Genomic DNA, 22,400 nt, shown 5'->3' with positions numbered 1-22,400 from the left:
GATGGAGCTTGGGCCATACGACATCTTGGCGGCGAGCTGCGCAACCACCGACTGCCTGACGAGCATTCAAACCATACCTTTACCTCCAAACGCCCTCTCCAATTTCAAAGCATCCGTGGAATTCCAGACTACTCTTCTTCTCACAAACGCGACTCAGCTACCTTGATCACTATGAACCACCTTCCGCAAGCCTGGGGCCGTGTATGTAGTCTTACCCACCTCAAACAACAGCAGTACTGATTCATCACAGCCAAGGGACGATGTCTATGGCGCCTACGATCCTTCACACTTCCAGACTGATGGCCCAAATCAGCATACGCAGAGTCCGATCGTCACCGGTACCTCGGTCCTCGCGGCGAAGTTCAAGGATGGTGTAGTCATTGCAGCGGACAACCTGGGTATGGCAATCAAACAACGCAAGCTAGTAGAGACGAGCTTGCTAACATATATGTATAGCTTCATATGGCTCACTTGCCCGCTTCACGGACGTTAAGCGCCTACGGAAATTCAACGACGAGGTAGTGGTAGGCTTTGGCGGCGACGTCTCAGACATGCAGTACCTTGACCGCCTCCTCAACTCCCTCGACATCCGCGAAAACTACTCCTCTGCCGAGACGCCACTCAACGCGAAAAACCTCCACACATACCTCGCCAAAGTCATGTACAACCGCCGATCGAAGTTCGATCCGCTGTGGAATCACCTGCTGATAGCCGGTCTGGACGGCGAGTCGAAGCCTTTCCTGGCGAGCGCGGATCTCCTTGGTACCACCTTCTCTTCGCCTTCGCTAGCCACCGGATTTGGAGCGCATCTTGCGCAGCCGCTCTTGAGAACAATCTTGCCAGATGAGGCATCAGTACAGAACGTCACTAGAGAGCAGGCAGTAGACAAGATCAAGGAGTGCATGAAGGTTCTTTTCTACAGGGACGCCAGGAGTATGGACAAGTATTCGATTGCTGTCATCACGAGCGAGGGCGTTGATCTAGACGAGGACGTGAAGCTGGAGAACCAGAGCTGGGCCTTCGCGGACAGGATCAGGGGATACGGTACGCAGACGGCGTAAGCCGGAGTCTCCACGATCGAATAGGGATCACACTCGAACAAATGCCGCGAGATGATCTCTAAGGCTATAGTCGAATGAAAGACATGAATGAATGTACCAATACCGGTATGACATCACGATTTCTGCATAATATCTTTCGTCTCAGTCATGCCCAGATTTGTCAGCTGTGATATAGGTCTACCATAATAGCCAATAGCAACTGCCCAGGTTGGCGAGTTATAGCTTACTAGCGGGGAAGCTTTGTCACCCAAATAAGGAGCATATATCTAAGTGAGATGTGGCTTCGTGTATCCAGGATATCTCTACACTGTTCTGTGCAAAGTACAATTTCGTCTTGATTTGAGATTTCACCATGTCCTCACCCACGCCAAAAGCGGCCCAAAGAATAGTCTTCACAGGCGGTTCTGGTGTTGCAGGCCGTCACGTTGTCGAAAAGCTACTTTCGTATGGACACGAAATCCTCAATGTCGATGTCGTACCGTTGGACAACTCGAATGTACATACGCTAAAGGCCGACCTGACGGACGGCGCCCAAGCATTTAACAGCCTCTCTTGTCACTTTAGAGTGAGCGAGCCGTTCATGGATCCAATACAGAAACCAGATGCGGTGGTGCATTTTGCTGGTATATATTTGACTTCCTTCTGAAATGGATCGAGAGAGTTGGAGGACTGACAAATCAATCCTAAGGAATACCACAGCCTATGCGAATACCAGACAACGAAACCTTCCGAATAAACACAATGGGCGCGTACAACATCATCGAGTCTGCGTGTAAACTCGGTATCAAGAAGATCATCCTCGCTTCAAGCTTAACAACATACGGCGCTACCTATGCAGAAGGCGATGTTGATTATCCACACTTCCCTCTGACGGAAGACTCACCCACTGAACCCATGGACGTCTACGCCACGAGCAAACTCTGCATGGAGCGCATAGCGCACAGCTTTGCAAACCGCTTCAAGGGCGTCGACATTTACTGCCTACGAATCGGTGCCGTTATTGAGCCCGAACAGCACACCAAGAAGTTCGAAGCCTATCTCTCAAGACCAGGAGATTTCAAGGTTCATGGTTGGTCATACACCGATTCTCGAGATTTGGGTAATATGGTCCAATGTTGCCTTCAGAAAGATGGGCTGGGGTTTCAGGTCTTCAATGCGGTGAATGATGAGATCACGATACCGGAGGAGGAGGGCAGTAGTGAAGAATGGCTGAGGAAAGTGTGTCCAAGGACTAAGATTTTGGGCAAGATGGGTGAAAGAGAGGCCCCCGTGTCAAATAAAAAGATGAGGGAGATGCTTGGGTTTAGGGAAGAGTTTCCATGGCGAAAGGTGTTAGACAGGGACGGAAGGTGAGCTCATGTGAATCTAGGAAACTCATCTTAAGTTCAATTTCAGGACGATGAACCTCTACTTAGAATTTTGCGAGTTGTGATTCAACATGCAACATATATTCAGCTATCTCGTCGCTCAAGCGCAAGCGTACATTTGAGCTGAAACAACTTTGAAAAGCGGTCCCGTCAAGATCAAGAAGCCCACGAGCCAGTCTCTTTGTTAGGGAAGCCTACATTAGTTATTTAGATAGACGGTGAACGTTTGTTTGGGGAATAGTGGGACAAACCCCGCTGTCGTGGGGAAGTGGAGTAGAAATCGGACCGTTAACCTGGACGTTTACAAGAAGTCAAGTCGCGTGAATTACCCTGGTCTCTCTGTGCAGAGGATTGAACACTCAAAGTGCACCTCTACAGACTGGCGATAGCTCAACAGGATCCCTGGGGCGTAGGCGCTGTTTAATCTTTTTTTGTACGGAGATTTGTCGCAATTTGCACCTTCCCAAAGCGGTTTGCTGCTCGTTGAACCGATTCCTTCCGCGGGGCACTTGAATCATCATCCAGAGCCTCATTTCCGTCTACTTACTGCAGTCTTGAAGCTATAGACAACATCAATCAAATCAAAGTTATACGGATGCATTCTGCAACAAAAGAAGCCATAGCAGGACGCCTGCTCATCGTACTGTTGCGACGTGAGTACCACGTGCAGTATACAGCAACAAGACGTGAAGCTTCTGCCTGGTTACTGAGATGGTACTGGAATGGTATCCTCCTGTCCTTACACCCCGGAATACACTTTATCCGAGCAAATAATAGACCTAGTAACAGGCCTTGATAGTGACCCTCCGATGCTCCGCCCATTCACCCCGGATCCAACAAACGTGGCTGCACGCTTGCGCAACACCAAGCTCGCTTGGACGAACAACAAGCTTTTGCGAAGCCAGTAACGCAAGCGCGGTGGCTCTTAGGATCGACCGCGACTTTGGATTGGTGTACGTCCATACTTTGCACCGATCATGTCTGCCGATTTAGCTACCCCGAGTCATGGGCACACACCCGGATTTAAACAATTAAGCCCTCAGGCAGGATACGCTATACGGGGGTGTTACTGTCCGTCTAAAACGCCCGCGTTTGCGTTCCTCATGATCGGAGGGTCGAAAGTTGCCTCCATTTGCGGCGTGACTGTGTGTTGTTGCTCCTTTCTCCTTGCTCCTTCATCCTTTGGTACTTTAAAAATGCCGTTTGCGCCTTCTTCAACAACAAGCTTGTAAAGGTTAAAGGTGTTTCATCTGCGAACGTTTGTTAGATTACTTTAGGGTTTACGGCTGCTCCCGAAGCCCTGTCTCACTTCTGGTCCAACATCGGCAAGAGTTGCGCTGTCAGTATTCACCTAATATTTCCTAATCACCCCTCAAACATGCTTTCACGAATATTCACGTTCTGCACTAGTAGAGTAGTACGAAGGCTCTCATCACTTACTGACAGTGGTTCCCGCAGCATATTCCACATCCACAATGGCAGCACCCGCTGGATTACCCAATCCTGGGTGGGAAGTACAAGACTTCCAGAGTAGGGAAGCATATGTCCACGGCCATGACGCAGACGGAAATCCAGAAGACGTGTTCTCAAAGGATGCTGAGAAGGGCGTCAAACAGCATACACACTCAACACACTCCGACGAACGAACACTATCTAGCGATCTACCCATCGCAGAAGCAGACGAAACGCGCGATCCCAACATTGTAGATTGGGAAGGCCCCGACGATCCAGCAAACCCCCAGAACTGGCCTATAAAGAAGAAATGGGGCATAATAGCAGCTCTGGGCGCCGTGTCGCTAATAACACCCCTCGCATCATCCTTCTTCGCCCCCGGTGTCCCTCAGGTTCTGCATGCTTTTCATGAAACCTCCAAGCTTATGGCTGCCTTCGTCGTCTCAGTCTACATTCTTGGGTTTGCCATTGGCCCGCTGATTATAGCACCCATGTCTGAACTCTATGGCCGCATACCGCTGTACAACATCGCCAACCTGCTTTTCGTCGTCTTCAACATCGGTTGCGCGGCCTCGAACTCGATGGGCATGCTGATTGCGTTTCGGTTCCTTGCTGGGTGCGCGGGCGCGGCGCCCTTGACGCTCGGTGGGGGGACAATCGCTGATATGTTTCCTCCGGAGCAAAGAGCTGGTGCTATGGCTATATGGGCGTCGGGTCCTCTGTTGGGTCCTGTCATCGGGCCGGTATGCGGTGGCTTTCTCGTCGAGCACATGTCCTGGCGCTGGGTTTTCTGGATCATGGCTATATTTGGAGGAGCGTTTGGTATCCTGCTCCTCATTGTCGGCCGCGAAACGAATCATCCCACTCTTCTGGACAGAAAGACGGCGCGCCTCCGAAAGGAAACTGGTAACGAGAATCTTCGATCTAAATTGGCAAAGGACATCCCGCCAAGGGAGCTTTTTATCCGCGCCATCTTCCGCCCGATGAAGATGCTCTTCCTCTCGCCTATCGTCAGCCTCATGTCGCTCTACATTGCCATAAACTACGGGATCCTCTATCTTTTCTTCACTACTATAACATTCGTTTTCGAAGGCAAATACCACTTCTCTTCTGGTGCTGTTGGACTCTCCTACATCGGCGTCGGTGTCGGCATGATCGTAGGCATGGCAGTGCTAGGTGTCATGTCGGACAAGATCATCAAACAAGAGCAAGCTAAAGGAGACGCTAAGCCTGAACATCGCCTTCTACTCAAGCTTACACTGCCTGGAGCTATTAGTCTTCCGATTGGTGTGTTCGTATATGGCTGGACGACATTTTACGGTGTACATTGGATAGTGCCGATTATTGCCACGTCTTTCATTGGTCTGGGCAATCTGACGGCTATGATGACGATTCAGACTTATCTTGTTGACGCATTTACCGTCCATGCCGCTAGCGCAATCGCCGCGAATACAGTTCTGCGCTCCATATTTGGTGCGTTGCTACCATTGAGCGGTCTAAGCATGTACGATGCCCTCGGACTAGGGTGGGGTAACACCCTGCTTGGTTTTATCTCATTAGCCTGGTGAGAAGTCCTACCATGAATACTATTTACATGTTTTGCTAACAACCGGATAGTAAGTACTAAACTTTACTTAAGACACTCTTTAGGCGTGTCTTATGTGGTATTTGTATTCTTACTTAGAAAAGTGCTAATTGTATTGCTACCTTAGTCATACCTGTGCCGATACTATTCAAGTATTACGGTGAGCGAATTCGGACCAGTCCCAAATTCAAAGTGCAGTTCTAAGAGGCGAAATTGTCTGGATTGGAGAGGTGTGTTCTGATCCTCGGGTGAAGCATTGCATTGCATTGGGGGCGTTTTGTAATTGGAAGACCCACAAACCTCTGGTAGCCCTGAGGCATTGGCGCTTCTTAGACTTTTATTTTGTGTATTGGAATACTCTTCGACAACATATACTAAATATCTGTTCAATAGTTAGACGCCTCCTCACGTCTATAAACACTGGTAGTCACGTAATCTTCAGCAAAACTTCGTGCAGTTGTATATCACAAACCTCGCGGTATGCAAAGTTTCAAATCGCGCGAGTTTTAAGGCGTGCCAGATACGACTCAGCGACCGAAGTCGCTTAGCGTACACACGCCCGCCGTGGCGCAGCAAGCATCTAACTTTGACTTAAACACCAAGCACTCAAGTTCCCCCCGAACCTCTTGGGCCTCTAGGATTAGGAATCCGCAACATGGTGCGACCAATACCCGCTGTTGGCCTCGCTTCGGCATTGGTTCAAATAATTGACTTTACTATCAACACGCTGCGCAAAGACCATCCTATCTTTCAACCTAGCGACCCATCAACAACGCCCGTGGAGAATGCTGCATTTCTCCAGGATCTAGTACAGAACTTGTATCGCCTAATCGATCTCATCGATCAGTCTGAACTCAAGAAGATACACGATGAGAAGAGCGCCAACAAGGCTGCGAAGAAATTGAGCGAAGCGGCACAACAGCTTCTAAAACTCAGTGACCAGACCAAGGAACTCACCACCTCGCTCATCGATGCGCTCATAGCAGCGCAAACAAGAGGTAGCTTTGGCGACCCAAGATGGGGTACGGCGAGAGAAGCATTGACGAACGGCGTGTGGAAACAGGGCGATGTCACAGGAGCCAAGAAGAAATTTCGCGCGTTACGGAGGGAGGTCGAAACTGCTCTCCTTCTCGCTTTGCGCCAGTATCTGGACCAATCCGCTGAGAGTGGACTTCCTGTCTTTACCGCCGAGGACTCAGGGCGCTTGCATCACTGGGAGAAATGGCAGAATACCGCCCTAGACGCTATCCATGCAAATGATTGGAAACATAACAAGAAGAAGAACGTCGAAGAGTTCTCGAAACAGGTCGATACGCTAATTCAAGCGGAGAAAGAAGCGCACTTTTGTGAAACAATGTTCAAGTTGTTGTGGTTTGAAGAGCTGGACGATAGGTTGAATAGCATTGCGAAGCCATTAGGCAACGGCTTTGAATTCGTATTCGGAGAAAGTCAGCAGCAAGTGGGCGGGCTGTTGGAGTGGTTTGGGAGTTCGAGGGGAGAAGGGCTGTATTGGGTGACTGGTAAGTCTTCTACTGCTCCAACTAAATACCTATCGTCATCTGATGAACGAGTGTCTTCATAGGCAAGCCTGGCTCCGGCAAAACTACACTGATGAAGCATCTTTTCCGCAATCCGCGTATCTTTTCTAGCCTCGAAGCGTGGTCCGGCCCAACTCCGGGCATTACCTCTGGCTTCTTCTTTTGGGGCTGCGGAAATGAACTGCAGAAATCATCAGTCGGTCTGCTACGCACAATTCTCTATGAGTCGCTCCAAGACATGGTATTTGGTCCCCTCGAACAAGGCCAGGATGTTATTCAGTGGCTCTTTACGGACCGCTGGAACCAGTTTACTTCCTACGGCGGCGGGCTACACGAGTTCTCGTTCCCTGAATTACGACGCGCGTTCGAGGTCATGGTCTCTGACGTCTCCAAGAAGTTTCTATTCCTGATTGATGGGTTGGACGAGATGGATGAGTATCCCAATGAACTCATAGACATGATCCTCAGTGCTACGAAGAAGGACCACATCAAGATTTGTGTTTCGAGCCGCGAGTCGGCTATCTTCCTGACCGCTTTTGAACAAAGACCGCGCTTGGTGGTGAACGAGCATACTGATGACGATATTCAAGCATATGTTAAGAGCACATTCAACCGAGAGATCAAACTAGAAAAATTGCGCGGAAAGAGAGACGGCGAGAAAGAAACGAGTATCGTTAGCACGCTGGCTAAGAAAGCCTCCGGGGTGTTTCTTTGGGCTACACTGAGTACCGCTTTCCTGCTGCTAGGACTCCAGGAAGGAGACGACTTCCTCGTACTGAAAGACCGCGCGGACGCCCTACCGTACCAGCTAGACGACTTACTGCCGCACATCCTAGATAAGGTCGAAATCACCGATCTTGAGGCAATATGGAAAGTTCACGTGCTACTCCAAAAACACAGTTACCCGGGTATTCTACCACTCTCCTTTGCACTCACGGCGGAAATACCCGCTACCTTCGCAGCCGACGTGCGCCCTCTGAAACCTGTGGAAATCACAAAGCGCATCGACGACATGCACACGCTACTCACACAACAATGCAAAACCCTCGTCACAATTTACAACACAGGTCCCCCAGAGCAACTCGGCATTGACGAAAGCCCAGACAATCTGAAAGTGACATATACGCACCGCGCGATCCGCGATTACCTCTTCTCGCAACCCGAGCTGTTCAGCAAAATCCCTACCAACGCCAGCACCTTATTCGCCGAGCAACAGTGGGCAAATGCACATCTTTGGACGCTCAAAACACTTGCTCTACCTCTCCTCTCCCCGTCCAGCTCCGACGCCATCGTGCCCTTGCGGATCTGGACGCCGCTCTCCCGCGCGTTAGAAGCCAGTCTCACATTATGCGCCGAGACGAAGAAACTGCCACTGACGTACATGCATGCTGCGCTCTCGACGGCGATATTCTTGCATTTAAAGAGTGAGACGGGGTCGGATCTGCCGTACTTCCCCGGCCCCTTGTCCTCCTCCTCTTCTTCCTCTGCGACATCTGCTACTAGTCTCACCACAGCACTTGATCTCGCTGTCCTGCTCAATCTGCAGGGATACGTGGCGGTCAAAGCGAAAGGTGCAGAGAGGAAGGATGTTAGGCATGCTATTGAGTTTAATCGCGAGATGCGGAAGAGGCTAGGCGCGGGCGGGGAGGCGAGATGGTTTGGAACCGGCGGTGGTGGAGTGGGAAAGGGGAACGAAGGGAAGTTGAAAGCGGAGTATGGGAGGGTGCGGACGGAGATGGACGCGTTGCTGGAGTATTATGCCAAGGCGGTGCGGTTTGGGACGCCGAAGCCGCATGTTGATGTGCCGGAGTACGTGTAATGTAAACAATATTGTACGAAAGGGAGGCGTTGAGAGTAATTGGGGTAAGGGCTCGAGACAAGAAGGTGTAGGAGAGATAGCGCATTAACCATAGTGGCATTTCTTTCTCTTTCTATTTAAAGATGCAATTCAGAACAGAGAGCTCACTGGTATAGGGAAGCCGAGGCCAAAGCCCGTTGGTTTCTCACAAAACAAGCTAAGAAAAGGCCATGCTACATGTGTCGTTGGTGTATGCCCCTCGGATTCTCCTAACCGAGCATAGTCCAAAATGATAGAAAATGATATGATAGGTAATAAAAGTCCATCACGAGGTACCTATTCGTGGCACGGTTACGCTCCAGTGAACACTCCACCACATTCTCTCTCCCCCCTTTCTGTCTCTCTCTCTCTCTCTCTCTCTCTCTCTCTCACACACACACACACACACACACACGCACACTAGCTCACTAGATCACTCGCACACTATACACACAAACAAAGGAAAAGAATAAGCGACAGAAACCAACCGCCCCCAACCACATGATGCAAGTGGCTACAACCAGCGGGACGAAGAAGAATTACAAGCATACGTAAAAGAAGATTATAGATGGGGCATATATATGGGTGGGTATCTCGCGAGGAGGGTGGCGAAGAGGGGAAGAGGAATGGAGGGAGAGAGAGTGTGTGTATCCAGTATGAATAGCAGGTGACTAGCTCCTCGCGCCTGAGTTGGTAGGCTCGCCCTCGCCAGGCTTGCTCTGCCCCGCCTTCGCTCGTGCAGTGGCAACCTCCTCATCATCGCTCCTGGCAGGATGCTGGTCGCCTCTCCACCCCTCGTGGTTCTTGCTCGGCGTGTAGTCTTTTAGGTGGAATTTGGCTGCGTCGACTCTCGCGTTTGCCTCCCTTTGTACCTGGTGTCTGAAATGAGACGCGGGCAGTTGGCCCTCGCGCTCTAGTCTGTCCAGGTCTTCGACATCACTGCTGCTCATGCTGCTGCTTCTACTCATCTGCGTGTAGACGACGTGGTCGCCCTCTTTCTTCTTTCGCTCGCGCTGCTCGTCCTTCATGGCTGCCATTTTCTCAGCATCGCCTTGGGAGTCGAGGGTGCAGACGTGGAGGCCGGGGAAATTGGCTTCGAAGAATTGCTTGAGTTGGGGGAGGAGTTTGGCGTTGGGACGGTAGGTACCCGAGTCGTTGTCGATGACGAGTTCGTAGTAGCTAGGGTCTTTGATCTTGGGCTCTTCTTCAGGTGGGCCACCGTCAATGTCGTCAGGGGGGTGGGACTTGTTTTTGCCGCCCTCCTCTGGGGCGGGGCGCTGGTGGTGCTTGAGGCGGCGGATGAAGAATTCGCCTGAAAAGGCGACGTAGGCTGCGACATCGCTGTGCATGGTGTGTTTTGACAACATGTCAATGCCAAACTCTTTGCCGGTTTCTGTGAAGCGGAACAGGGCGTCGAGGGTAAGTACGTAGGTGAAGATGCGTCCACCTTGGTCAAAGTGCACGAGCTCGAGGAACTTTTGGGCAAACTCTTTGCAGGGTTCTTGGAAGACTTTGAACTCGGTTGAAGCATCAAAGTTGTATACGCGAGCATGCTGGTGGTGGAGTGCTTTGGAGAGGATGAAGCCTCGCACGCCTTTTGCGGTGAACATGCTCTTGACGAAAGGCTTGAACTCGACGTAGCGATGGTACATGGCTTCGGGGACGGGGCCACGTAGCTGCATTTGGTTTGACTGGAAGTTGTATTTTTGGGGCTTTGGTTTACCAGGCTTTGACTTTGAGTCTTGGCTATCGTCGTTGGGCTCCTTCTGACCGAGCAAGCGTCCGAGTAGGGGCGAGTAGTGTCGTATCCAGAACTGAGGCCCGATTGTGTATGCGCGACCGCCATTGTCGTCTTGGGTCCTGCCCAGGACCTCGACGCTCATGGTCAAGGTGCCATTCATGTGTTCGGCCTTGCCAAAGCAGACGGCAAGGGCGCGTAGCAGAAAGGCGCGCTTGCTCACCATGCGCTTTTTGATCGGGTATGTCTGGCTCTTGATGCCGGCCCAGTTTTCGTTGATTTGGCCAACTTCGACGTGGACGTTGCCGAGGCGATCGTCGTGGTCTGCGGGGTCTTCGTCGTAGATGCGGCACTTGAGCTTGAAGCCAGAGGCGGGCACGTTGGCAACGATCCACTCGCAGTTCCACTCTGGGTCGGTGTTCTGGCGGACGGTGGGTGTGCGCATGGTCAATCGCGGGTCTTCCTTGTGCCTTGACACGAGACTGGTGCTCAGCTCGGCCAAGATGAAAGGGTCGGCGGAGAGGGTGTTGATGTCGGCAAGCGGTAGGTGGTTTGCGCGCTGGAAGGTGAACTTGACTGTGTAGCCGGGCGGGGCGCGTGGGATGGGAGTGTCGTCGAAGCCGCCCTCTGGATCCTTCTGATCCTTCTGGTCCTTCTTCTTGTTGTTCGCATTGGTCTCGGCCTTGGTCGGCGTGGACGGCGGTTGACCATCTGCGTCATTGGGGGTATCGTGTTTCTCCGTAGGCGGTGCCGTCGCATGGCCGTTCTGTACGTCTTGCTGTCTCGCGTCTCCTGTCTCTGCCATGGTTGCGATGCGCGATGCGACGGGAGGATATTGCCGGGGGGGGGGGTGGGAAAAGGTGGCTTGCGGATCAAGCGGATGGGCATAAGCCGGCGCAACGGGGGACTGGGCGCAAAGATATACGACAGCTAAGCAGGAGAGATGAGCAATGCAGAAATCGCACAATCATGAGCAACGGCGCGGCCTGTGGCTTAGACGGGGTGGGGAGAGTGCGGCTGGTGAAGCAGATGGCCGAGTGATTATAGATGGCGGGTGGCCGGCGCAGGCTAAGCGGTAAAACAAGCTTCCTCAAGCCTTCTGCTAACCCCAATCGACGCTGCGCCCAACCGTTCCATCTGCCGGCGCTTGCTCCCATTCGCCCAGTGATGTCCATAGCCTGCGTGTTTTTCATTGAAGCCGCCTAGATTGGGGAGCGTGCTGCGCAAGGTGCCACTGTAGCCGGCTGCCGAGGACGCCGAGAGGTCCCAAGGAGTGTGGGCAGAGGCTTCCGTCTGACGTCATGACAGCAGTAAATCAGCCTGACAGCTCAGCTGTAGACACTACTCGACAGCATACTTCGCCCAAGGAACCTCGTCTTGTGTATCTAAGTGGAAGTCGATTCATTCAGTCAATCTATATGAAACCATTCTACAGGAGCGAAGAGTCGCAGCCATAGGACAGTCTATCAGTCCATTACCGTCTCTAGTCCCACAACGCCATGCTGGCTCGCAAAAAATGCTAGTGCTAACAGCCAAAGATGCTGACCGAAAAAAGTACATGGGGATATAATACAACCAAAGCTTTGAACCAGCTTAGGGTCCAAGGGTATCTCAAAAGGTCCGATTAAGGTGCTGATGGCCGCGCGCGCCGGGAGTGTCCGGCTCGCTGTCCCACCGTCTCATGCCACGCTACGCTACGCAGCGGCCATCTGCATCTGCTTGCCCTTCATCGACTTCCACTGGACGAAAGCTGCGCCAACAATGGAGAGGCTAGCCGTCGCCACCGACACGTAGAAGGTGCTGTTAAGGGCCGAGTTGTAAGCCGAGAGCACCCCGGGTAGATACTGCGCGGGGATAGCGTGCTTGAGCTCTGTTGCGCCCGTCCTCAAGACCAGCGTGGAATCGAGATCTGGGACCACGGCCGCAAGATTCTTGATCAATTGATTCGTAAAGACGTTCTGGCCTACAGAAATGAAGAGAGCGCCACCGAGGGTTTGGGAAAACATGATGATCGCCGTTCCAATGGCCACGTCGTCCGCGGGAAGCGTGGCCTGGACGGCAATAAGCGTTTGCTGCATGCCGAAGCCTACGCCTGCACCGAAGATGAACTGGTAGCCAATCCACTTGGCCGAGTTGGTGTCGGTTTCGAACGTCGAGAGGAGGCCGGCGCCGATGGCCATGAGAACACTGGAGAGCAGCATAAAGGGCGTGTAGTAGCCAATCACCGTGACAAGACCACCGGCTGCGATGGAGACGATGACAAGACCGAGGATGGCTGGCAGGTTCATGATGCCTGATTTCGTTGCTGATACGCCCTTGATGGCTTGGAACCAGATAGCTATAGCATGTTAGTTACCGTGTCTGAATGTATCCAACGTCGACGGCCATTGACTTACGAAGGTAGTAGACGAGAATAAAGAAAGCCGCGCCGAGCATGGCACCAAACCACGCGGAACCCCACACATTGCGATTCAGGAAGACGCGAGGAGGCACCGTAGCATTCTCCTGCTTCCACCATTGAATAGCGACAAAGGCAATGCCCAGAAGAGCAGAAATGACAAGGAGGGCAATGACCCGCCCGCTACCCCATGCATACTTGCTGCCTCCCCACTGAAGAGCAAGGAGCAGGCAGATGACACACGGTAGGAAGAGCGCCGTGCCGTGAAGATCAAACTTTTGCAGCTGCTGCTTCCACGTAGCCTCCGTCTTCTTGCTGCGACGATTGATGTTGAAGAAAAAAAGAATGAACGCGGCGGTAATTGCACCAAAGGGTAGGTTGATGTAGAAGCACCATCGCCAAGTCAGGTGGTCAGTAAAGGCCCCACCCATGCTAAGCATTTGTTAGTCCATGAAGATCAAGTCTTAGTTTGCGCGTCTCCACTTACAGAGGACCCGCAACAGACGCAATGCCGTACATGCCACCGACGAGCCCCATGTAGGTTGGTCGTTGTCGTAGAGGCACAGTGTTTGCAATAATCAAAATGGCTCCGCTGAAAATACCCGCAGCACCCACACCCGCGACTGCGCGCCCGATGATGAGGGCCGTCGACGTGGGAGCAACACCGCAGATTAGGGAGCCGAGCTCGAAGATGAAGAGCGCCGTCAAATACACCCATTTAATGCTATAAAATGTGTAAAACTTTCCGTAGATGAGTTGCGTCGCGCACGTCGTGAGGAGGTAGGACGAGCCATACCAGCCTACGTCGTTCAGGGCTTTGAACTGGTCGGTGATTCGAGGGATGGCGGTTGCGATGATGGTGTTGTCCTAGATGCGTTTGTTAGATACCCATCGGGGATAACTTCGGAGATACTCACCAACGCCATGCAGAAGACTGACAGGCACAAAGCCAATGTGATGGCGGCGAGCTTTCCTTTGGCAGGGTATTCGAAATCAGCTTCGCCCTCTACTGCGCTGGCCGTCGAGTTACGATTCGAAACCCTCTCTTCTGCTGTTGCCTTCTCATCCGCGGCAAAAGGTTCCGACGCTTGAACAGCCGTCGCCGTTGATGGAAGAACGCCCTCGACAATACCCTTTTCCCCAAGCACCGAGGGCTCGTGGCTCTGTGTAGCAGTCTTGTCCGAGTCGGCCATGCTGACTGGGCGCAACCCTTTGTGTGTTTCGCTCATTTGGTGTCGAGTGTGTCGTAGATATATATCATATATGATGATGTAAGGAGTGGCGCTAATAGGTATCTCGTTCAGATGTCACCGAAGATGTCTCCGAACGCTTGTTTAAAGGAAGGGCAAGTCCCAAGGGGCGAAGGCGCAAGCTATATGTAAAGAAGGGAAAGGAAAGGAGAGTGCGCAGTGCGTAGAGTCAAATGGGCGGAGTTAGGGCTGAAGAACAGACGCCATCAGCAATGACCCTAACAACCATCGTCTCTTTCGTCCACGCGCTATCCCTTGTCTCTGGTGCAAACGGGTGCGAGTCGGTGACCCGGGCGCCCGTCCCATTTACTCACAGATTACCATCTTTATCCCAGTCGGCTGGACGATTCGTCCGGAGCCAGGTCGCATTTGCGCTGACAAGTTGCTGCCTGGAGCCACAAACCTGCGCGATGCGTCTGCAGAATCACGCTGGTTGACTGGTCCGTCGCATCGCAGGGCCTCAACGACTCCCAAGTTCGACAGCCGTTAGCTCTACAAGAACAGCGCTATTATTCGAAGCGAAGATCTATGTGGGTCATCGCGAGCCCGCAAGCTTCGACAAAAGTTCTGGCTAGGCGGACTTCCGCTGAGCAGAAGGCGGATCACGATCTAGTGCCCATCTCCGCAACTCAAGCTCCACCCGTTCTACGAGGAATGCCGCACAGGTGCCCAATTCTACTTCTAGTCCTCAACATGATGGCTTTGGTACGTTGACTCCGCGCACTGAGCTTGAAGATTTCGTCCGCCGGTTCCCATATCGCACAAAAAATCATTCGTGGCCCGGAGACATGACTGGGTTTGGCGTCAAAGGCTAAACTAGAAACATCGTGGCTTGAAGCCACAGACGAGATCTACGGCCTAGGCTTTTGTCGTATTCGCTTTGGTATCGAGATCTTGGTATGTCGGGAAGTCGGGGGGATTGTGGCCTCCGCATCCGACATTTCGTACTATCAAAGCGTCATGTCAAAGAAGGACTGCATCAGATCCCGCCATCGATTGGATTGCTACGTGGCCTAGCCTAAATGACAGCTCCTGTCATTAGCCTTGGCCATCGCAACGAGCGCCTTGTGATTCCCCCGAGCGTGATGCAAAAGTAAAATAGTTGTACAGACGGCGTAACAAGAACCTTTGGACGCTAATTTGCAGACCATCGCCAAATAGGCAGCTTCTGGCATTTTTACTGCCTTGTCGCAACGATGTGCTCATTTAACATTTTCAATTCAACATAGGCCTAGCCCCGCCGTTTCAGCCTCATGTAACCGTTGTACACGGCATGCATGTAAACAGCAACGCCCACGTGGCGACGTTGTGAAGTGTGGTGGCTTCTTGTCCCATGTGTTCCGTGTTCATGTCGCTAGATTCCGATATACGCCGTGTAGGTCGGGTGAAGAAGGGGGGGGACAGTGTCAAAGCTGCTGGTTTAGATTCAGGCAAGCAATAAGATTTTCTAGCCTAAATATAGAGGCACGCTTGGAGTAAATGGTACGGGTAGTCTTTGCGCTCGAAGCGCGAGTTCTCGTGTGCTGAGGCTTATTCTTGCGTTGGACACAGTTGCCCATTGATACCTTCTCTCTCAGTCAACATGCTTTTGTACCCACTCCCAGATCCTTCCCATATACGCCTCATCAAGCGGCTTCACAACTTTTAGTGCCGGGACAGCTTTCCTTGTCTCCGCCATGGAAAACTGCGGCTGCTGCTTCGCATTCTCAGGTGCATTACTGTATGAATCCTTCCAAAGCCCCAACAGCTTCATCGCAGAGTGATTGGCATTGTTGCAATCTTCCAAACGTCTGACCCATTCCTGCGGGGCAACGATTTCGAACTGCTCCTTCTTCTGCAGCCAATGCAACATCTCCCGCCACGTTGGCCGTCGATGCGGATTTAGCACATGATACACAGGCATTTCTCCTGCACTTCCGCTGACCACCTTCGTAGCTTGAAGAAAAGCCTGAGCAGCAATGTCAACAGGCAGCCAATCAAGCGGCTCATCACCTAAATCAGGTAGACATTGGATCAACCTTGCAGTGCTCAACATCATAGGCCATGCCTCTTTCGTGTTCCACACCCCTGACATCGAGCCGCCAGCGAGCTGTCCAACCCGGACGATAGCGACCCGCCCGCGCAGACTCGTCCGGTTATGCGCTTCGAGGCATATGTGCTCTGCTACCCATTTCGAGCGCGAGTAGCCCAGCGGGGATGCAGTAGAGGGGTCGGACAAAAGTTTCTCGGGTAAAAATCCCGCGTCGTCGAGCGAGCCGTTCATGATTGCTGCAGTGGAGGAGCAGTATGTGAAGCGAGGAGGGCTGGAACGCGGTTCTTTCAAGGCTAGATTGAGCAGGTTCTGGACGCCTGCGATGTTGTCTTTCACGAAGCTGCGGAGCTTGAGACGAAAATTGACAGTCCATGCGACGTGGATGATCGAGGTTGCTTCTTTGGCCAGGTGATTGTATAGTCCATCGCCAAGTCCAAGTCGTTGTTTGCTTAACTGTGCTGGTATCACGTTGACTTTTGTCTTCGTCTTGAGGCTGGTCAGACCTCTCTGCTCGAGGGCTTCGTTGACACGCTCTGTTGCCGCATGTTCGTCTGCCCCTCTGACAAGGCAGTAGATGGTGTCAATACTCGCTGTCTTTTGCAGCAAATTCAGGATATGTGCTCCTAACGCGCCAGTGGCTCCTGTGAGTACAACCACATCTCCAGCATTCTTGTCGTGTGAACCGTTGATCGCGTCGTGCGAAGCTGACTGCTGCCAGGAACCAAACTCCTTGACCAGATCCAGCATCAGTTGCTCCTCATCTTCCACATCCGTATCGGACTCCCCATGTCGCTTTCGTAGGACGTAGTCGGCCAAACGTCGTATGGTACCACAGTCCTCGACCACGCTCATGGGCAGCGGGTCTTTGCAGTGTGGTATTAGCCCTGTCAGCCGGTTCCTAAGCTGCATACATGCGATTGAATCGACACCATATGAGAAAAGATCCGCATCTTCAGTCAAGCCTGCCGACTGCGAAGTAATAGACTGTATGAGTTCAGTGAAATGCTGAAGCAGGTCTTCATCTTTCACGTCAGCCGACTGATCTGGCCCTTGCGACCCATACGCGCGTTCAATTTCCTCCTCGAACCGGGATTCTGCGGCTCTCCGAATGATAGTTCCCTTGCTACTCTTCTCGAGTGGCTGGTTCTGATGCGGTAGTGGTACCAACATGTTGAAAGGTATTCGAGCATGATCCTGATTTTCAAGATTCAGCTTCTCTATTACTGGCCTGATCGCAAGAAGAAGCTCTTGATCAGATACACCACTAGACTGTTCAGATCGTAGAAGAAGTGCGCCTGGGAATGGACGGTTGTTGCCAAAAATCAACACGTCGTCGAGATGCAACGAGGTTGCTATGTAATCTTCAAGAGGGGCGGGATCGAACTTCTTGCCAGTGATCAGTGTCAACTGAGAGTCGGCTCGTGAGTGGTACAGCCATGCGTTCTCGATGGTCTCATGTGGTGCGAACAGATCGGCCGTTGCGAAAGCCCCGTCGGGACGATTATGTTTCGCCTGTTCAATGAGTTAATAGGAGATGATCGCTTGATTGAACTGGTTATTACCATATGTGGCCACCCAGGCCGTATGACTAGTTCGGCTAGACCATCCTCTCGTGGCTCGAAATCCAGCAGCTTAGGTGGGTTGTAGTTCCGCAAATACTGCCAGTCCCCATCTGCAGAAAAGTCGCGATATGAAGACAGAATGAAGCCACACTCAGCGCTCCCAAATCTTGAGATGAGATTTACCCCCTTATTCACCAAGCGGTTCCCAATATCAGTCGGCAGTGCTGCTCCACCCACTCCAACGATCTCCATCTGCTGAAGTGCCTGAAGACCACTCTCGTCCGCTTCCATCATCTGGAGCACGTAAGGTACAGAGGAGAAGTATTTGACTTGAGGAAGAACATCTGTTCCTGAGTAAGACTTGGCTACGTTCAGGCACTTGCATATGTTCTGAGCTGTGATGGGTATGTCTTTCCCAGGGAACAGCCATATGAGAGAACTGCTCGTCCAACATCTGAACAGATCCGCAATCCCTCCATGATAGAGAGGTGTCGTAGTGAACGAGGCTATGCCCGGTATCTTTGGAAGCTGCGGGAGTACACCGATGGCCGCTCGATGAGATTGTGGTATCGGTTTTGGCAGTCCTGACGAGGTTCCCGAAGTGTGGTGCAAGTATGCGATGGCTGTTTCGTCTATTTGAGGGGACTCAGCATGTAGTTCAACCGACTCTTTGATGACCTGGAAGATGTCTTCTCCTTCGCTTAGAGGTAAAAGTTGTGTCTTGAACGCGGTCACTTTTTGTTCTTCCGCCGACTGCTGTGTCTGCTGCGCTCGATCTGCGTGAGCAACGTCATGGAGCAGTATTGAGACGTTGCAAGATGTGCAAAGATGTACGATCGCAGCTGCTTGACATTGCGGCGCTATCAGGAGGACGGGATGGCCCAGTCTTATCAAACCCAACCACGTGAAAAGGAACTCCGGAGAGCTGTGACATAGTAAAGCTATCGTCTCTAGATGTTTGGGCGTGCGTAAGGCGTCTGATAGTCTCGTTGCGAAGACATTTGTGCCTTCTTCAACATCTCCAAATGTGAGGACCTCGTGATGCCATTGCTTTGGTTCTGGACACGGGACTGGGAATCCAACGGCTGGTAGTAGCGGGTGATGCTGTGCTTGCTGCTCCACAAACTGGCTGATGTTGCGGTATGGCTTAGGGCCGCTGTGTAGTCGTGTAGCTTGACCAAGCGTGCAAACGAAGTAGTTGCACTGCATGGTAATCTCTAATGAAAGAAATAGATTGCATTGATGGGACTAGATCATCTAGTGGAGGAGAGAATCGGACAAATGATAGATATCGCATCCGCAGGAATTTCTACGAGCGTGGAGGTAGGAGTTGCTATACGCCACATTTAAGTCGTGACATCATGTAGGGTGGTAAAGACTGGAACCCCTGTAGTCGGAACAAAACATCGCCTGGAGAGGGAGTGTATTTGCTATTAGTTGGGGGTTTTTTTTTTCCACCTGGAGCAATATCCTAGAGTGCGACAATCCGACGCGGGGCTGAGGACAGTACCAGGTCACAGCAGTGTGGAGAAGGCGCAACTCACCTCAGAGTGGCAGGTGCGGCTCGCACGGACCAAGGGTTTGCTGAACAGCCTACTTGCTTTCTTTGGAAGAGCTTTGCCCTGAGGCCATAATACTTGACTAGGAAGAAAAACGAGGTCACTGCCTGTGATCTTGCTTGAGCAAGTCTAATTCCTCACTGGAACCGCCACTCACGTCTGCGTTTCTTGTGTCGCAGTGCGCATGCCTCTATAAGCGCGGATAGTCCTGCAGAATACGTGGTCGAGGGTACAACTACAAGACTGTGATGGAATCGTCATGCTCGTGGTCGTTGCTGGATAACGTGGCTCAAGAGAGGCGTCGGAGTCCATCTCCTCTATCCACGTAATGTGCTGACGAGGCCAGGGGAGCCATTCTGATGGTACGCCTACCTACGTGCGAGGCGCAGGGTCGCGAAGGCTTATTAGTGTAGCTAGCCACTCGACGCGCAGCTCTAGTTGTATGTTGCCACACCCAACAAACACAAGCGTGCATGACTTGTCTACGTGATGGAAAGCAGGCAGGTAGACGGAAGTCGACCATGGGGAGGAGCAGAGCGAAGGATGTTGCGAAGTAATTTGACATGCTGGACACTTCTCATGATCCATTGGCAGCTGCTAACCCCTTTGGTTCGGGTGCTTGCCAGCCTAGCCTTGTACATTACCTACCTTCATAATTGAGACGTCTGTGCCAGGTGGCCCGGCGCCGCTTAGCCGTTGGAGGATTGCTATGAGTTTGCTTCCAAGTACATGGTGCACCAAGTGGAGACACCGGCTGTGGTCGCGAATAGCCTGCACACGGCAGGAAGTGGCAATGTCACGACTAGAGTATTTTGTCGAGGGACGGACTGCGTCTTTTTCATGGGCATTTGTCAAATAGGGTGGAGCTCGAGTAGGATAGGCGCGTCTGTGCGTCCCGAGGGACATCCATGGATGAGAACAGGTTCCACTAGCCCCATGCTAGATACGACCGCGGCGCTGCATGCGGAAGAGGCGGATGAGGTTGTGTTGTTGATGGACGCTGCGTTGCTCTGGCGATAGGCAGCGTGTCGTGTGTTTGCTGTGGCTCCAGCCCCGTCAACTGCCGCCTGTTTCATGGATATGCTCTGATCTTGCCATCTGAAACGGTGCGACAGAAGTGTATCAACCGCACGGCGTTATGCAAGGCTGCGAGGACGCTTCTGCCAGCCTCTGATACAGCAGTGGAGCTCGGCCCGTTGGATGCTTGTCCAATACTGCGAGGCTTACAGGCGCGCACATATCAATGGACGGGGGGGGGGGGCCCTGGTGAATTGAATGGAACGATTCTTTGGGCACGGCCACAGATGCGTCCAAGACGCTGCCTCTGCCTCACCGCACCTCCAAGCCAAGGAAATAATATGAGTCGTCCTCTTCCCAGTGTCCAAGTGGAGGCTATTCGCGCGCGCCCGACGCGACTTGGCTGGAGGATCGACTGGAATGCTCAGCCAACCACGCGGACGCGCGCATGGCAAGCTCGCCCTCGCTGAAGTTGGCTCGACGGCACTGGACCATAAGAAGTCCGTCAGGCGGCACGGCTGCTCGAGAGGCGGTGCTGCGCAGAGTGTGGGGTTCCAAGATGCTATGCCGGTGTGTGTGTGTGTGAATCCGACGCGTGGCGGGTTTGGAGACGGCGTTGCTGAAACAAGTCTCGGCGCAGCAAAGCAGTCGACGCCAGCACCTTCTGAAGCAAGGCATGAGCGCCGGCAGAAGCAGAGCAAAGGCGTAGAAGATAAATTGCCCAATTTCCTGCCGGGCAGGATTATGAAGATGCCCAGCTGAGCATCTCCAACGTGTCTGAGCGTATCTTGAATTTCCGTATAGCCTAGCTTCCTTGAGCAAAGCGCCGACCTGGCGTTGTTTTCCTAGCGGCGTGCTTCCCAGCCTATATCTTTGCCCTCCCCAGCAACCACCCGCCCTCTCCCTCACTCGTACCACCCCAGCATAAAATCTCGCTGTAAGTTCCCCCAACCCTGCCCAAGTGCAAGCGCGCCGGAACATATATCATCTCCATTGCGCCCCCAATTGCACCTAATCCTCCTCTTCCTCCATCTCTCTCTCGCCTCTCCACCACAACTCGCCGCCCAATCATCTCCCGCTGACATTACGCTACCCAGGCATTGATACTCTCTGCGTCATCAACAATGCTCTACTCCACCCTCATCGTCGCCGCCTCGGCCTTTGCTGGCTTCGCCTCCGCGCAGAACAGCACAGCGAACACTGCCATTCCCTGCTGCACGGTCCCGGTCACCACTGTTCCCGAGTCCCAGCGCTCAGACTGGTGCACTGCCAACGGAAACACTTGCGTCGACCTCTGCGGTGGCCAGGGCTCCATCGCGAGCAACGGCAACCAGTGCGAGTCTGTAAGTCGCATGCTGCCTATTCTCTCAGTAGAACTATGCTGACCATGATGCAGTCCGACCTCAAGTTTACTTGCAAATGCTCCAACGGCACGGATATCACGTCCAACTTGGCACGGTACCAACAGTCCGTTCCTGGTCTGATGTGCCGCTACTGGTTCGACTCTTGCATCAACGCGACTGGAACCGACGCCTCTGCCCAGTTCCGCTGCATCCAGGCCCGCGACACCCAGTGCGGTAACCAGACGGCCAAGGACAGCGGCTCGTCTGCATCAAGCTCGTCCTCGCCCACTGGCTCTGGCTCTGGCAGCGCGTCCCGCACTTCCGGCGGCTCTTCATCCTCGCCCACCTCCTCCGGCGCCACTACCTCGAGCAGCGCTGCTGCTGCCGCGAATCTTGCTTTCTACGGCACGCCTGCTCTGGCTGGTGGCCTTCTGGCTCTCTTCGGCCTCGCCTTGTAAGCCGACAAGTATTTCAGCGGGTAGCGTCTTTTGGACGGTAATGAGGATGGAATTGCGTCTCGGATATCATCATGGCCATACGGCATACACATGAAGATGGCTTAGTGTCTCCATCGTTTACGGGCATTGGAATAGCCTGCCATGTTCACTTGTGCGCAACATGGGGTCTGAGTGCAATGAGGGGGAGACTTAATGCGATTTAA

The 22,400-nt window shown here is 52.6% G+C and overlaps 10 protein-coding genes across 10 annotated transcripts; 6 read left to right on the top strand and 4 right to left on the bottom strand.

Annotated features, from left to right (window-relative positions):
- The first annotated feature begins 75 nt into the window (after window positions 1-75).
- On the top strand, window positions 76-1,396 carry K460DRAFT_312228 (proteasome component PRE4). The gene is made up of 3 exons (XM_040930210.1): window positions 76-201; window positions 251-398; window positions 457-1,396. Exons 1-3 carry the CDS (start codon window positions 172-174, stop codon window positions 1,059-1,061), a joined length of 783 nt encoding a protein of 260 aa, XP_040788200.1. The 5' UTR covers window positions 76-171; the 3' UTR covers window positions 1,062-1,396.
- Window positions 1,397-1,413: 17 nt separating this feature from the next.
- K460DRAFT_338029 (NAD(P)-binding protein) lies at window positions 1,414-2,602 on the top strand (the record flags this gene model as incomplete). The annotated part of the gene is made up of 2 exons (XM_040931032.1): window positions 1,414-1,684; window positions 1,750-2,602. 2 exons carry the CDS (start codon window positions 1,414-1,416, stop codon window positions 2,412-2,414), a joined length of 936 nt encoding a protein of 311 aa, XP_040788199.1. The 3' UTR covers window positions 2,415-2,602.
- Window positions 2,603-3,315: 713 nt separating this feature from the next.
- On the top strand, window positions 3,316-3,745 carry K460DRAFT_111936 (uncharacterized protein). The gene has a single exon (XM_040926559.1). It carries the CDS (start codon window positions 3,406-3,408, stop codon window positions 3,658-3,660), a length of 255 nt encoding a protein of 84 aa, XP_040788198.1. The 5' UTR covers window positions 3,316-3,405; the 3' UTR covers window positions 3,661-3,745.
- K460DRAFT_111919 (MFS general substrate transporter) lies at window positions 3,518-5,924 on the top strand. The gene is made up of 3 exons (XM_040926558.1): window positions 3,518-3,767; window positions 3,887-5,444; window positions 5,593-5,924. Exons 2-3 carry the CDS (start codon window positions 3,904-3,906, stop codon window positions 5,627-5,629), a joined length of 1,578 nt encoding a protein of 525 aa, XP_040788197.1. The 5' UTR covers window positions 3,518-3,767; window positions 3,887-3,903; the 3' UTR covers window positions 5,630-5,924.
- Window positions 5,925-6,120: 196 nt separating this feature from the next.
- On the top strand, window positions 6,121-8,822 carry K460DRAFT_377005 (uncharacterized protein; the record flags this gene model as incomplete). Its single annotated transcript, XM_040934938.1, has 2 exons — window positions 6,121-6,985; window positions 7,048-8,822. The coding sequence occupies 2 exons, from the start codon at window positions 6,121-6,123 to the stop codon at window positions 8,820-8,822; spliced, it is 2,640 nt and encodes an 879-aa protein (XP_040788196.1).
- Window positions 8,823-9,260: 438 nt separating this feature from the next.
- On the bottom strand, window positions 9,261-11,383 carry K460DRAFT_377004 (C2 domain-containing protein; the record flags this gene model as incomplete). The annotated part of the gene is made up of 3 exons (XM_040934937.1): window positions 9,261-9,284; window positions 9,590-11,221; window positions 11,351-11,383. 3 exons carry the CDS (start codon window positions 11,381-11,383, stop codon window positions 9,261-9,263), a joined length of 1,689 nt encoding a protein of 562 aa, XP_040788195.1.
- Window positions 11,384-11,957: 574 nt separating this feature from the next.
- Window positions 11,958-14,586, bottom strand: K460DRAFT_338025 (MFS transporter). The gene is made up of 4 exons (XM_040931031.1): window positions 13,894-14,586; window positions 13,464-13,843; window positions 12,975-13,408; window positions 11,958-12,916 (listed from the first exon to the last, which is right to left on the bottom strand). Exons 1-4 carry the CDS (start codon window positions 14,203-14,205, stop codon window positions 12,273-12,275), a joined length of 1,770 nt encoding a protein of 589 aa, XP_040788194.1. The 5' UTR covers window positions 14,206-14,586; the 3' UTR covers window positions 11,958-12,272.
- A 1,166-nt stretch (window positions 14,587-15,752) lies between these two features.
- Window positions 15,753-19,382, bottom strand: K460DRAFT_111842 (uncharacterized protein). The gene is made up of 3 exons (XM_040926557.1): window positions 19,365-19,382; window positions 17,821-19,230; window positions 15,753-17,770 (listed from the first exon to the last, which is right to left on the bottom strand). The coding sequence occupies exons 2-3, from the start codon at window positions 19,027-19,029 to the stop codon at window positions 15,800-15,802; spliced, it is 3,180 nt and encodes a 1,059-aa protein (XP_040788193.1). The 5' UTR covers window positions 19,030-19,230; window positions 19,365-19,382; the 3' UTR covers window positions 15,753-15,799.
- A 1,347-nt stretch (window positions 19,383-20,729) lies between these two features.
- Window positions 20,730-21,576, bottom strand: K460DRAFT_430535 (uncharacterized protein). Its single transcript, XM_040938326.1, has one exon. The coding sequence runs from the start codon at window positions 21,375-21,377 to the stop codon at window positions 20,772-20,774; it is 606 nt and encodes a 201-aa protein (XP_040788192.1). The 5' UTR covers window positions 21,378-21,576; the 3' UTR covers window positions 20,730-20,771.
- On the top strand, window positions 21,521-22,197 carry K460DRAFT_377001 (uncharacterized protein; the record flags this gene model as incomplete). Its single annotated transcript, XM_040934936.1, has 2 exons — window positions 21,521-21,739; window positions 21,793-22,197. The coding sequence occupies 2 exons, from the start codon at window positions 21,521-21,523 to the stop codon at window positions 22,195-22,197; spliced, it is 624 nt and encodes a 207-aa protein (XP_040788191.1).
- Window positions 22,198-22,400: the final 203 nt, after the last annotated feature.

Source organism: Cucurbitaria berberidis, assembly GCF_010015615.1.
Source record: "Cucurbitaria berberidis CBS 394.84 unplaced genomic scaffold K460scaffold_3, whole genome shotgun sequence".
Taxonomy (NCBI): Eukaryota; Fungi; Ascomycota; class Dothideomycetes; order Pleosporales; family Cucurbitariaceae; genus Cucurbitaria; species Cucurbitaria berberidis.
The sequence above is the reverse complement of the archived record's forward strand: the minus strand, read 5'-3'. Positions and strand labels throughout refer to the sequence as shown.